The sequence below is a fragment of the Cyphomyrmex costatus genome, unplaced genomic scaffold (assembly GCF_001594065.2).
Source record: "Cyphomyrmex costatus isolate MS0001 unplaced genomic scaffold, Ccosl1.0 scaffold219, whole genome shotgun sequence".
Classification (NCBI taxonomy): Eukaryota; Metazoa; Arthropoda; class Insecta; order Hymenoptera; family Formicidae; genus Cyphomyrmex; species Cyphomyrmex costatus.
The window spans coordinates 1,320,858-1,336,152 of record NW_017276246.1 but is presented as its reverse complement, the minus strand read 5'-3'; the positions used below and the strand labels follow the sequence as shown (position 1 = coordinate 1,336,152).

The window sequence follows — 15,295 nt, the reverse complement described above, 5'->3', positions numbered from 1 at the left end:
TATAGACTTTCTCTTTTCATATTTAAAACATAAATGTTAAAATAAAACCTACTTCAAATTATTTTAAGATAAATACGTATTAATTTTTTCATTAGAGAAAACAGCTATATAATGCAAAATAAATATAAAATGCGAAAAAAGTTTAGAGAGGGAAGGTTCTTAAGAGATTTCTTTGTGTACCGTACAGAAAGAAAAAGTAACATTATTAATGCGAAGCATTACTATGTTTGTTTCACACTGCTACAATTCTTGCATATATAAAAATAAAGTGTCTTATTTTATTACCTTTTTTTATTCACATTTTCTTGTTACTATGTCGATATTGTGTGGGATTTCCTTTTTACGCAGCGTTGTTTTGACAACGTCTTTCGCAAATAGTTATTTGTCCACTTGTTATCTAAAGTCCAAGTCATCGAAGCATATGATTTTTATAACTCTCAGTTAATATTAGTTTTGGCATCATATAGATATTGCATTAATACTTTCTTGATAATACTGACATTAATGTTTGCGAGCTGATCAAGAATGTCACAACATTTTTTATTTTGATTTATTATTTTATATATTAAAAGACAAATTATTTTATATATAATTTGTCTTTATTTTGCGAATATTAAAACTGTTTTATCAATTATTTGGATTATTTTCTGGAAGGGAATAGGAGAAGTAGACACAATACTTTTTTTGTACTCGAATTCATTTACTTAAGATTTCATGTTCAAATTTACATCACTAACTATGAAATATAATTAATATAAGAAAAAAGTGGAAAAATAGTAGTTACTCTAAATCTTTGTTACAGTTTTTTGGTTGGCAATAAATAATATTAACAAATATAGAAGTATCACAAAAACATAAATCTTGAAAATGCAAAAGGATAACTAAATTGTGCTATATATTAACATACGAGTTCGCAGAATTGCTCCAAAAGATTTGTTCCACGAGAAGTTTTTTCGCTGAGATCGCGTCAGTGATCCCAACGAGTGTCTCTTTGCCGTTAGTAATCTGACTTTTCTCTGCAGAAAAGCTGTAAAAATGCTTCGCGTGACGTTTGAGAATTGTCTTCGACAGTTTAGAAAAGATTTTGCGAGTGTTTGTTGAAGGAAAAAAACTTACGTTTAAAGAACACATTTTTACGTTTCAATTAATTTTAGTAAACAAGCTGTACAATTGTTTCGCGTTGTAACGATTTGTAATTATAATATAATACACTTTAAATTAAAGAAAAGTAAATGTGATAATATATAATAAGCTTTAATCTACTAGAGAATATTTCACTCATCCAAAGGCTATTGTTAATTTATAATTTCGCGTGGCATATGCTGGAATTATCTGAGAACATCCCAAGTAACACATTTCAATTACATTACCACGGAGCAATGTGATGTAATGAAAGTAAATCAGATTAAATTAAATCCCGAAATTTCTCGCTCATGAAAGAGAACAGAGAATAGGGCGGAGATCAGCATATCACGACTCTTAATTAAGTTTCCACTGATTAATGGTCTAGCTGTCGATTACAAATGAAGTTATATTTCTCTCTTTTCTTTATCTCTCTCCCCTTGTTCTCTCTTTTTAGTTTCCCTTATTTTCTATCATTCTCTCTTTCTCGTATTTCTTCTTCTACCATTAAATACAGCGAATACACAAATAATCTCACTGATAATTCGACACTGCCATTTTCTCTGTGCCAGAACGACTTCATTTGAATATGCAATATGTTGAAATATACAACCATTTTATACAGATTTAACGCACTAATTACAGTTGCGTGCAAATGTTACATGGCATTACAACAATACAGTTAGTTATCTTATTTACAATACCTTTAAAGTATTTTCAAATAAATCAAATTTGATTAATTTAATTTTTCCATGATTTCATCTAATTTCTGTTACTACTTGGAAATATTTTTGGAATATTAATAATATGTACAAAAAATGTGATAGACAATATAATTTTAATATAAATATAAATGTAATTTTTTGATAAAATAAATAAAAATATTTATGTATTACACTTTTGCGTCAACTTTCTCTTTTGTAAATTAAATATAACTGATATTTGTTATGTAATGTGATACGTGTGTCAATCAAAAAAAAGATAAATTTTGTTCTTTTTCTTCAAGTTTGCATCAACTCTTTTTGAAAGTACTTGACTTTTGGAGGAGTAAAGTTCATAACTATGTTGTGCTGATAAAACATTCACTGTGTAATACTTGCTCTGACAGCATCTAGAGCGTACAATTTAATAGTTTTATCTCCGAGTTTGACTTTAAAACTTCGTGGTCCTTACATAGAAATATTTAATCTTACCGTAAGTATGCAGTAGCCGAGATCGAAATACAATCTAGTTTGCACTTTTTCTTCCGCATATCAACCAGAAGGAATTTCATTACAAAACTTTCACACTATCTCATCAAAGAGATTTAAATATTGCGGAAAAAATGGCTTTTGATTTTTGACCATATTTTTAAGATTCTTTTTATTTGATGAAAACACAAGTGAACCTTATTTGGATTTTTCTACTTTTCTCACATTTCTAAGATTAGTAATTAATAAATCAATTTGCGTTTTTTAATTTACAACATTGGGCGTTACATGTTCTGTAAAAATAATAGTTAAATTCGATAATTTTGATAAGGATTACAATTATTGATGCTATATGTAAATTATGCTTCAGAGAAAAGACTATCAGCTGTTTTTTCAATTTGCGGACACTGACAGTTTGTATTATGGAACAAATTTTTCGATATAGTAAGTCAGAACGTTATTATATAATCACAAACATTAAACAGACCTGACTTTTTGATATAAAAATACATATGTTTCTCAACACGACAAACACTGAAATGTCAAAAAGTCATACTCCTTTTTGCTCTCAGAGCTTATGGCAACGAAATTCAGATAGCAATTTCATAATATACGTTACTTTATTAGAATTTTTAGAATAAATATTTCTCCAAAGTCCGAAAATTGACGAAAGAATTACTTCGATTTTAAAGTCTATATTAGATTAAAAAAAAAAAAATTTTCTATTTTTTAAATTATTATAAAATAATAACCAATGTTAAACATTGTACAAAATTTAAAGTTGAATTAATTTGTAAATTTTATATCTTGAAAAGATAGTATTAAGAACAATAAGTGACAATTACGGGATAAATATGCATGATTCTTCGAATATTATAATATATATATTATCAGTATACACACGCACGATCGTCTTTGCATTTGCGTTTCCAGTTAAAAGGAGGTAATTTGTCGTTCGTATCATTCGTATTTCGCTCGTACTCTTCCTCTCTTTTTCTCTGACAAAGTTTCAAGGTCTCATTACACTTAAAGGAGATCTTTGAGAGCGATGCAATTGCAACGTCGTGCAAAAACGCAATCCCGCAAAACATCTATAATGTAAACAGCAAACATATTCCTGTTTCGTTCAACCTACCTCATTTCCTCCGCCATAGCGTTATTTCCCGACAATGTCATCCTCTTACATTTTGTTAAATCTTTTTCTTTCGGAAACTGAAAGATACTGATATGCCAAATCGTCCAAATTAGTGATGTTGTATAATAAAAAAAAAAACCTTCTTTTCCGATGAGCTTCAGTAATTATTCTATAGATAATTATCTCGTAATACATATTACAAATAAGATTTTTTACATCAAGAAAATATAAAACTGTTTTCTATAACAAATCTAGCAGAGAATTATTTTGATGCCTTCAAATATTATTATTTTATACTATTTTTCAGAATAGCTTTTTATATTCTTTATTTATATTTCAATTTCCGGTAAGAAAAAACTATAAACTAAGCAGATTGAAATTTTTGCGGTTAATTGATTGTTTCGTGCGATATGTCGAATAGTGGAAATTATTTTCTAGTATAGACTATAAAGTAGATGCATAAACATGACGCAAATGGCATGCCAATTTGTCGATCCTTTCGCAGCTTGGCGTTCGCTTTGCCTTTATTTCATCACCGTTTCAATGCGGCATCACTTGCTGCAACCGCTTGCTTTCATTCGACCAGATTGCTCTTTCTGCTCGACCTTTATCGATCCTCTCACGACTCGGCTTCACACCAAACATCGAATAAAAAAAGCGGATCTAAGTCGATTAACGTCGTCTCGTTCTAGATATTCGTTGCTCCTTTGCTCCTCGTAATTTTCGCGAGAAGTCATTTCTCACAGTTACTATCTTAATTTCGCCACGATTCGCATCCACTTAAAATTTTATTTTGGATGCGTCTAGACTTTTTCTAATTTTGCAAATAATTGACAATTTGTTTAACAATACGCTTATCTTCCATTTTTGAAATTTTACTAAACGTTAGTTATTTAATTACATAAAAGGAAAAATAAATTATAAAAATTATTTTGATCATATGTATCCTAAATATTAACAGATTGCTAAACAAAGCAGATTATAGATCTTTCCAAAGATATAATAATTGAAATTCAACAGCTAGAATGAACAGGCAGAGTGCAATTCTTGTCAAGACTCGACGATTATAGTGGCGACGATGACGCTTCATTTCCGCAGCTCTCTCGATCAATATCAGGTGTCACCGGAACAGTTTTGCTGGCACGCCGAGGAGTTAGCGTGAATTGATTATAACCAGAAAGGAGGATATGGCCATGATAATACGGATGCGCGATCGTCGGTCTCTTGACGATTTAACAATTGACTTACTCATGCGCCTACAAATCGTCTGCTGGATAATTGAACATGAGTCGCGCATACTCTTGCACGCCGTCATTGTTCCCTTTCATATTTGCATTCTCATCAAGATTTCCTCACCTAAATGCTTTCCTTCACCCGATACTTGCTCGTGAAAATCCCGGATGCTTTCCGGAATTTTCTCTGCGAGATAATTTATTCTTTTTATCTCGATAAATATGCAGGGATTTTTCGGTTTTATGTTTCAAAATAACAAAATATTTTTTCTTTAAATGTTACATATATTTTCGAAATTTGTATTATTATTACTAACCTTTCTAATGATTAATTATTATTAACTATTTATTACTATTGAATATTAATGAAGAAAGTTTGAAAAAAGATCAATAAATTGAATAATAATAAATTAGAATAATATTTAAAATAATATTTTTGAAGATATAAAAATTTAAGGGAAATTGTATTAAAATAAAGAATTATTTTTAATATTTGAAATCACAGAAATAAATTCATAACATATATATTCATTCATTTTTGTCTACGCGTGCATAAAATTATTTTATTTTCTTAATATATTATAGTTAATTAATACAATGTATGAAAAACTAGAAAATATTAGATCCTTTAAAGGAAGAGAGAATGAAAGAATTTACTTTCCATACCTACAGCTTGAATAAAAGGAAGTAGAAAACAACAGTTTCAATTCTTAACATTTAGATAGAACTGTAATAACAGCATTAGGAAATGTTACAATTAAATATTAAACATCTTTTTGTGTTCTTAATAAGAGCGAGATTTCTGTGTTTAAAAATCCTTTCTAACAATGGCGATATAATGCACTACCATATATCAGAAAATATAATAGAATCGATATTTTTGCATAAATCCACGAATTAGAACTTACATCTTTGGTTTAATACGCATATATCAAATTAATGCTATTTCAATGCATTTTAGAAGAAAAAAAGCAAACAAGATATTACAAAAATTTATAAAAGTGAGTTACCTTTGTGTTATAACATTATAAATATTATGAGACATTGTGAAAGCAATTTATATATAATAATTTATGAATATTTATAACAATTAATATTTAATATTGTTTCTTTGTTTTTTGGAAAATACATTATTTTTACGAATATGAGATAAAAAGAGAGAGAAATGAAAATTTTAAATATATTTAGTGAATTTCCAATTTCATGAAGAACTTAATTATTTCAGATAGTTTCAAAAATAGTCATGTATTATCCTATATCATTAATTATCCTGTCTCGGTATCTCCATACAAAATGAAAACCACCAAGCTTCCATTTTCATATTAACAATTAATTATCTAATTATTAGTCAATGCAGAGACAGTAACAAAGTCTCTCAACATATGGTACACAATTAGGTATGGAAAACAAGTATTATGCATATATTCGATAAAACAAAGCTCTATCATATTTTTTAAAATAAAACAACATAACGTAATAGTTTAAAACCTAGAGAAAAGTAAGTTATAGAAAGAATTATAAAATTTTATAATTTGCAAAGTTTTATAATCTTTTTCGCTTTTTACGTAATAAGTGATAACAATAATTTCAATGTAAAATAATTACAAAATATTGTAAAAATATTATTTCTCGTTTGTGAATCTTACTGCTTATTTAGTTTATTATGTTATGCGATTGAATTTAATTTTATCTAGCCCGCAATAATTCAGTTATTATAATTTTACTGATTGAAAGAGCATTCATATAATAAATGAAATTCATGTAGCAATTGCATTGATATAGTAAGTGGGAAGAAAATTTCGTTAGCATACATATTGTATGTCGTGTAGGTGCTGCATCGATGAATCAAAATTACATGACTTCTATCCACTGGCAATTAATTATCGCTCAATTATACAATTTTATAATTCCAAATGGAATTATAAAACGGGAGCCAAAGAATTAAAATGTTTGCGAAATGATGCAGTTACGTTAAGATCTCACCGACTTTTCTGGAAAAATGCCATTACTCTTATCTCAATTTTCATGAAAAACGTACGGCCATGTAATTTTATATATACACATTACTGTACGCAATAATAATATTCTTAAAGATATGGATGTAATTTTTAACTCAAATAATAAAAAGCATTTTTGTAATTATTCTGCAAATTTAGTTTAAATTTTAAAAGATTTAAATTGTAACAAACAACAAACGGTTTTGTTAAATGTTTCATTAAATAAGTATTTCAATTTTTTGTCAGAGTCGTATGCAAATGTGTTGTAATTAACATAACGTGATACATTTCAATGAATTCATGCAGATTGTCGAAAAATTTAAGGGTTTTTAATTGCATTTATATAGTAAATGAAACATCTGTAATAATGTGCGCAAATTTAGGGAAAATTTAAGCTGTGAAAAAATTACTGAATATACGAAATTGCTAGCAGTCCGCAAATTCATTCGTCAGCTGTGTCGCATCGTCACTTCAATAAAAAAAGAGAGTTTCCGTAATAGATAACAAGTTTATCGTAGTAATAAAATTTCAATGTCAATCTTGCAATTAACGTGTTGTTCCCGCTATCAAAATTGAATGCATTCCAACTATTATAATATATTTTGATAATTATAAAATGCTTTCCATTTTCAATTTTATTTTTTATTTCTGTTTGAGAAATTGAAAATTAAATTTTTTTTAGAAGCAGCCTATTTGTATTTTAAAGAACAATACAGTGCGTATCACAATCATGTTCCAAAAGTTTATTGGAAAAATAGTGATCGTGTAAAAACTGTTATACGGTTATCCAACATTAAAAAATTAATGATCGTTCAACGTGCGCCACAGGGCAATTGCAGAAAGTTGCCCTATTTGTAAAAAAAGGCGGAAGTTTGCTGGTATCAAACGCACGTGCCACGTGCGCATTTTAATCGCTTATGTTTGTAATACATCATGAATTACTGTAATTAAAATCATATGCAATATACATAAATTATATATATAAAGTAATGAAAAGGATATTTATAGTAAATTTAATGTCAACTTCCACTCATTAATCAATGGTCATCACAAACATATGAGTCATATGTTTATAAATTCTATTTTAATTATATATTTAACGAATGTATATGTTCTCTACATACAGTATATATTAAACTGCGAATTTAACGACGCAGTATTTTTTAATCGTAACGCACACGTGTAGATCGGATGCGAAAAACGAGTGTAAAAAATGTTTTAACGATAATTTTAATAAACGCGTACATTTTGTATCTTAAAAGTAATAAAAATTTTTTTTATAGGAAAATTATTTAAATATTTTAATAACGTATCGCTAGCGTTTGAGAGAGGAATTACGGCATTGCAAGGATTAAATCGTTTGGTTGCATACTCGATTACGCCTGCATAATCGATATCACTTCATGACTTTGTAAAAGCGGAACTTTATAATTAGCAAATGTCGCTCGTGTAACAGGGTGAACCTTTAATATCCGTTACAGCGCGATATTCTTAGAGCTGCTATTAAACTTGCCGTGCTTACTTTCTTCTATGATTCTTTCAATATTACGCCTACTCAGTTGCGCTCATAAAGAACTCTACAAGTCACAAGATTGTTTACTTCACAAACGGCTAGAAATATTAGTCAATTCTATAAATATTATATTTATATTTTGTAAACAAAATATAAATATAAAAATCTATCATTAATAACTAAAAATTGAGAAAAATATATGGACAATTCCGATATACGAATTTTTAGAGTAACTTTACTAGTAACATATACGATATAAAGAATTTCTTCTTTTATAACACAGTATGAAATGTAGTTTCAGAATTGCTTGTTTTTTAGAAGCCTCGAAGATAAATTTATTGAGAAAAAAATTTTGAAAATGACAGGAATAAATGTATTTTGCAAAAGTCGTATTATTGAGCGGAATTATAATCTCGTAAAAGTACACTCAGCAATCAAACAAACGATCTTCACATCATCGAGATGAAGCCATAAACCGGACGTACAAAACGATAAATTCAACAATCGACAATGAACTCAATTTCGTCGATATCACCCGTTCCATATATTAGCTTTTCGGGAAATAAACTATAATTGAAACGTTAAGAGCAATAAATTGATAAATCTGATAAAAAAAATCTTTTTTTAATTAAAATTCTTTTTCATATATTTAATATAATTTTGAAGAGAATTAATCGCTGATAAGATTTGCATTTGACGCTAATAAAATTAATGGATTCGCTTCTCTAATGATTTGGATTTGTAAAAGTGTATGCGCTTCAATTATCGAAAGCTATCGTGATACGTATGGAAATGAGAAAGCAATGTATAAAATGGGACGCAATTGTGCTCAATACCCGGAAGAGGAGTTGAATTATAGAAGGCAAGCGTGGAAATGTGCCCATCTCGTGAAATTGATCCGCATAATTTCATTGTTACGGATGGAGGAAAGACGCGCGTCCGCACGAGATACTCGCACCAGGCTACAGTTCCCTCGATACATGCAAAACCTTTTCGTCACGAATTCTATCGCGAATACGATATATGATGGACTTTCCCTGTTTCACGTAGATATTCACTATTTTTTTGCAGTTAGAAACCAATTGACTCTACCAAAAATAAAAGAAAATTGCGAGATTAAGGTTCATTTAAAACTGTGAAGTAATCTATTTCAGTAAAACTGTTCCGAACTGAATAATAATTGGAAAAAATTTTCACAATGCAGAGAAAAGAGCAAACAACTTTAATATATTTTAACAAATATTACATAATTTCTTATATATTGTTGGAAATTTATGTTAAATTAACATGGTTCACGTGTTCCAAATATACTCCACTCAAATTTACATGTTAATTCAACATAAGATGGAAGATAAAAAAAGGTAATATTGACACAATTTGTAAATAAACGATAGAAGTATATTTTTTCGGTAAAATTAATATTTATAATATGTTAAATTAATATATTTTATTCATGCATCTTAGAATTTACGGTTGAAAACACATTATTTTTATGTTATTTGTTCACTTACACATAAATTATGTTATTTTACATTAAGAAATGTTGATTTAATTAATTAACAGATTATTTAAATAAAAATCGTACTATGTTAAATTAACACTGGAATATGTTAAAAAATTCAACGTAAAAATTTAACAAAGACTTGAGTAAACTGTTTCTAGCATAAATATGAAATATTCTTTACTATGTAATTTTGATATTTAACAATATTTAATGTTGAATGTGCAGTGTTAATTGACTTTTTTTATTCCTTTATATAAATGTTCGATATTTTCCGCAATAACTTTGTTATCGCGTTAACTCAAATATATTTTTAATATTCCAGCTTGCAACGTATGGAGCGACGTGGGTAGTCCGCGAAAGTATCGGCCACCACGAATCGGCGACATTCCGCGGTAAGTAATTTCGAATTGCTTTTTCTACAAAAATAAGACTCGAAAAATGTCGATCGAGACTTTCTAACGTCAAGAAAGTATATTGACATAACGTAACTGTAACTTTACTGTTTACTTAAATATCTCGAATGATGATTATCATGACACGGAAAAGTTTTATATATTCCACTTACGTCATGTATATTCTTATATTTAGAACAGCCGTAATATCGCTGCTCGGACTGCTTATGTATGTGTTTTTGCAACGTTTATCGTTGATAATATCGCTCATCGACTCACTTAATAGTTAACTGAAAAAAAGTGCCTCCGTTTCGAGGACGGGATAATATACGATGACGATGCACCCGCTTACGCAAACGTGCGATATAAATGCAGATGTATTTGAGCGAGCATATACATCCACAGACGCATGCATAATACGATGGATGAAGTGCGCGTCGTATTGTGACAGTAGAGAAGAGATGAACTATGCACGTTTCTGCTTTTGTGAAATGACGACGCATGTCCCAGAAGATAGACGAATACGTCTTCAGATGGTCCTTCAGAAACAGATGTATACAGTATATGCATGTTTGGGCAATAGTTTCAATTAATACCGCGATCAATGTTCCAGGTATATACATATTAATCCGTTTCTGGCCCAGTTTCGTATAAATGTAATCAGTCTAACTTGCTTCTGCAAGTTACAAAGCTTATGTGTCGTTCTTTACATACTAAAAATTTTAATTATCGAATCATTATTTTGTCATAAATCAAGAACAAGGCCTAGACAAATAGAATACTGAAGCAACGAAACGCGATAGATCGTTTCATCGATATATTCTGTAAGTTTACATTTAATACAAACGTGGAATATTATACTTTTGGCAATAAACTGTTCATTGATTAATTCCGACCTTCGACACCATCGTCCTGCATTTGAGGAAAGGGGCGAAAAAGGAAGTTCAAGGAGGACGGCCTAAACTGCCATAATGCATCCAGGCATGCGAATAGATATTTTTAACCGCATAGTCGAAGCCGATCGATATGTACCGAGGCGGCAGAGATTTGTGTCTAAATAATTGCACTTTTGCCCTCGCTAACGTTAAAGGTATAAAAAATTACGTTGAGTTATTTGAGGTCGTCTTTACGTTGAAGATATACGATATTTTGTTTCCTTTCGTCAAAGAGAAGTCTTTTAAGTGAATAGCCGTTTTACGATCGATTTGAGAAGAAATTTATCCGAAAATTTGCTATTATCTATGTATAATGCAAACGATTCGTGAAAGCAGGTTTCCCTTAATAAATAATAGCACCGTTACGAACTGAATAACGATCCCGTCAATAAACATTCATTTGCCGAGGTAATGCCCTCGACAAACATTGCTGTTGCGGTACAGAACACTTCGCAATATACAGAAGCGACGGGAAGGAAAAATAAGCACTAGGAAATCGCAAGAGCGGGCAACGCGAGATATTTTAAACTCCGCAGCCAAGCATCGATCGATGGCCAGGCCATTACTGCTTAAATTATTGAATCTTGCGGGACTAACTGATACGAGGTACAAGCGCCGCTACGCGAAAGCGAAAACGCGGCGAACACCATAGTGATTTAGTCAGCTCTTTCTCGAAAGGTCCGTCTCATTTCTCCCGTTCTATTGTTTCCTTTATTTTTTTTTTTTTCCATTGTCTGCCGCCTCTCAGGGCGCCGGAGTTACGTTTATCTCACCGCGACACGAAGCGACGACAATGCATTGCGCAATATACTCGCCCGCGTATTCCTGCGGCGACGTAGCTTCGGAATCGCACGCGACGTTCCAAATGCCGCCTGCATTGTCCGAGATAGGATGATCGCGAGAGTAACGCGGTTACGAACAACTGTGTCAACGGGATTTCGTCGATAGACGGAGTCTCGTAATATATATCGCACCATGTATCATCTGGTCGACGTGAACCCTTGATACATTACATGCGTCACGTGTCCGGTATTATTGTTAAAATTAGAGTGTTAAAGATGTGGACCAATCTCGAATAAAATGTAAGCTTCGCCGATTTTCATGAATTCCCAGTTTTGGTAAAATTAAACCCTAAAATTAATAATAGGGTTGTATTATATTCATATATACTGCGTATTTACACAGTCTTATTCAAGCTTAAACGTACTAAAGTTGAGCTTAGCATCCTTGAGAGGATGCTCAAATTCCTACGGGGAAATTGAAGCGCGAGCCGTATCAATTGCAAGAAACAAATATCATGAATAAATACGAGAGACGTTTCTCTTCTAGAATACTAACCGCGATATTTTGGTACCAGAAATACGACATCTCATTTTCGAGAATCGTATATATAACATATAATATGTCAACGTGTTCAAAGTTATGTTCTCTCATCTCGATAACAATTTTCTTTGAATCTACCAAAATGCTTATAAAATTTTCGCATAAAAAGAGTAATATTTTTCGGTATGTCGGCACACAAACGTAAATTTTGACAATTTCGAAAGACTTACGATATGAAGTTTTTTACTCGCGCGCGCGTGTATAGAATAATATTATAATGTATATTATACCTTTTTTATATAAAAAAATATTTCTTATTGACAAAATTATAATCAACATAGTAACAAATCGTGTATAGAATGCATTGTAAAAGCTTGTTATTATTGGATAATGTGTTCACTATTTATTTTATCTCATGATCTCTCGAAGGGGGAAAAATTTACATTAAAATGTTAAAACATTTCGTACCCCATTCTATATAAATGTATAGCAAATACACATTTTGTAATGTTCGGTGTCATTTAGTGTGACATTCCATCATAGTTATAGGTATGTCGTTTTATATCTTTTTCTTATAAAATTTCGGTTCTCAGAGGAAACAATTTTGTCACCAGTTTACTTGTCAATTCGAATAAGAGGTGCGACGGCTATAAGAAAGAAATTTGGGAAAAACGAAAAAAAAAAACATGTAAGAAATAGAAAGGGGAAAAAATGCGCGAGGTTTGATCGCATGCGCGAAAAATCGTCAGTTCCTGCGCTTCGTCGAGCTTGCACTCGCAGAACTTTCAGTTCGCTGGAGCGCATCAAAGCCGAGCTTTTCACTTACGGGTGGATCAGCCTGCATCTGACGCGCACTTCTGCAATGGGCATCGCCGAGTTTTCACCGCTATTTCTCAAACGAGATGAAACGATACCAAATATATGCTACCAAAAATAAAAGCCCACTGTTGCTTCCAATATCCGGAGATCTTAAACTTTTTTCCATTATTAAATTTTCGCCGCATGTCATTGATAAATTGTACGTGATTATTATAAATTTGGAATTGAGTTTTTCTTAAGTTTTAATTCCTTAACCGCTGTCTCTCTGATATAGCATACCTACTTAATTCTTTTTATTGTTCATAATTTTTATTAATAAATATAGGTATACATTTGTTTGGTACTGTTATGTTCCTTTACGTTTGGCGTTTCAATTTAAAAAAAGATTCACAATATGTTCATTTTTATAAAAGTTCAAAGTAATCGATTTAATATTGGATATGTCATATCCAAATGTTATTCTCTTGGTTATTCCTCTGGCACCAAAAGGTTCATTTTCATTATAACACATACATCTATATTGCTTACTCTGGTTTCTCCTCAATTTCCGTATAAATCATACATGTGTTATCTATTCAGTCATTTTACAAATCATAACTTGATCATACATTAAAAGTTTTACCTCGAGTTTTGCATCCGTTAAAATTTTTCACAGTGTCTTCACATTACAATAAATCGATCAACACATCAGAGACAAACAAATTTGCGAAAAGATTCTTAACCGAAAATATATGAAAACACTTAGTAAAGTATCATTTGGTGTATTAGTGCACAATCAACTGACGTATGTAATATACATAAAACATATTCGAAAAATTCACATGTTCTTCAAAGAGCGCTGTGCTTTCAATAGAAATTGATTGAGTTGGTATCCGATTTCTTCTACAATGAGTGAATAGTCTTGGTGTATAATTACAAGAGTTATATAAGAATTTTGAAATACGAGAATTATGAGAGGATATATATAAAGATATTGATAAAAATGCTGAAGAAACCATGAAAGTACATAATCTGTTTCTTGATTAATATTTACGTATGCAAAGATTTTCTTTTGAAAGAAATCTTAATTCGTCAGAATATAAACAGCTTTAGTTGAAAGGTTTTTTTTTTTATGTAAAGTAATTTTGAGAAATTCTTATCTTTAAAATGTATACGCTTTATCAAACAATATATTGAAAGTTAAAGATTCTTTAAAGACATTTATGTACGTATCAAAAATATCGTCAAAAACTGCGTATTTGTAGATATATATAAATATTCTTTTCTCTCAAAATTATCAATGTGTACTCCTTAAAATGAAAATACGCTTGAGACTATAAAGTCATAACTCAATTTAATATACGTCAGAAGATCGCAAAAGATTGCGCTACTATCGTCATCATAAAGTCAATGAAATTCGAGCCGGTACGAGAGAGGCTCCAATGCTTCCGACTTAAAATTATGACAATCTCTTCTTATACAATATAATGTCTTTCGTCAAGTAGCTCTCCTCGTCTTTTACTTTATTCAAGTTTCCGTTTTCCTGCAGGCAATGCACGCTTTCATTAAAGAAGCCGCTGCTTGTCAGAATACCGAGAGATTAAATTCTAGAATACCAGACTTGTGTCATTCTCTTTCTTTGTCTCTCATTGTATCGTCGCTTGTTTGACATTCCAATGTGGATTGTACGAATTTGGAATTACATCATAAATTAAAAAATACTATTTGTCATATCCCGTTTTGCTATATTTATACGTACACAGTGGGTATTAAAACTAGATGGATAAATAAATGTTTAAAAAATTAACAAATCTAGAGGACAGATTTTAATTTCAATAAGTCATTTAATGTACTAATTATTTTGATATATTTTTTTATAAAACTGAATAGTTAAAAGGTCAAGTCGAGTTCCTTCGAGATACCATCTCATTTTGAATGCCACAAGCGTATGTGTAATATGATGCGTTTTCATCTTTTGCAGAAAATATCACTTTTACACCGTAAGAGAAAGTCTAATTTAAAAGAAATTTACCGGAATGTGAAAATTCGATTTCATGAACTAGATGAATCGCGAATGAATTATTTCGTTTGAGCCTTTGGAAATTGATTAAAAGTGGATCGCTTCTCTCTCTCTCTCTCTCTCTCTCTCTCTCT

General features: G+C 30.6%; 1 protein-coding gene across 1 annotated transcript in view; it reads left to right on the top strand.

Moving 5' to 3' along the window:
* Positions 1-15,295, top strand: part of LOC108773784 (probable serine/threonine-protein kinase mkcB) — a 74,674-nt gene that overhangs the window by 14,590 nt on the left and 44,789 nt on the right. The window contains 1 exon segment of the mRNA XM_018539717.1: positions 10,016-10,085. Coding sequence (XP_018395219.1) covers positions 10,016-10,085 — 70 coding nt within the window.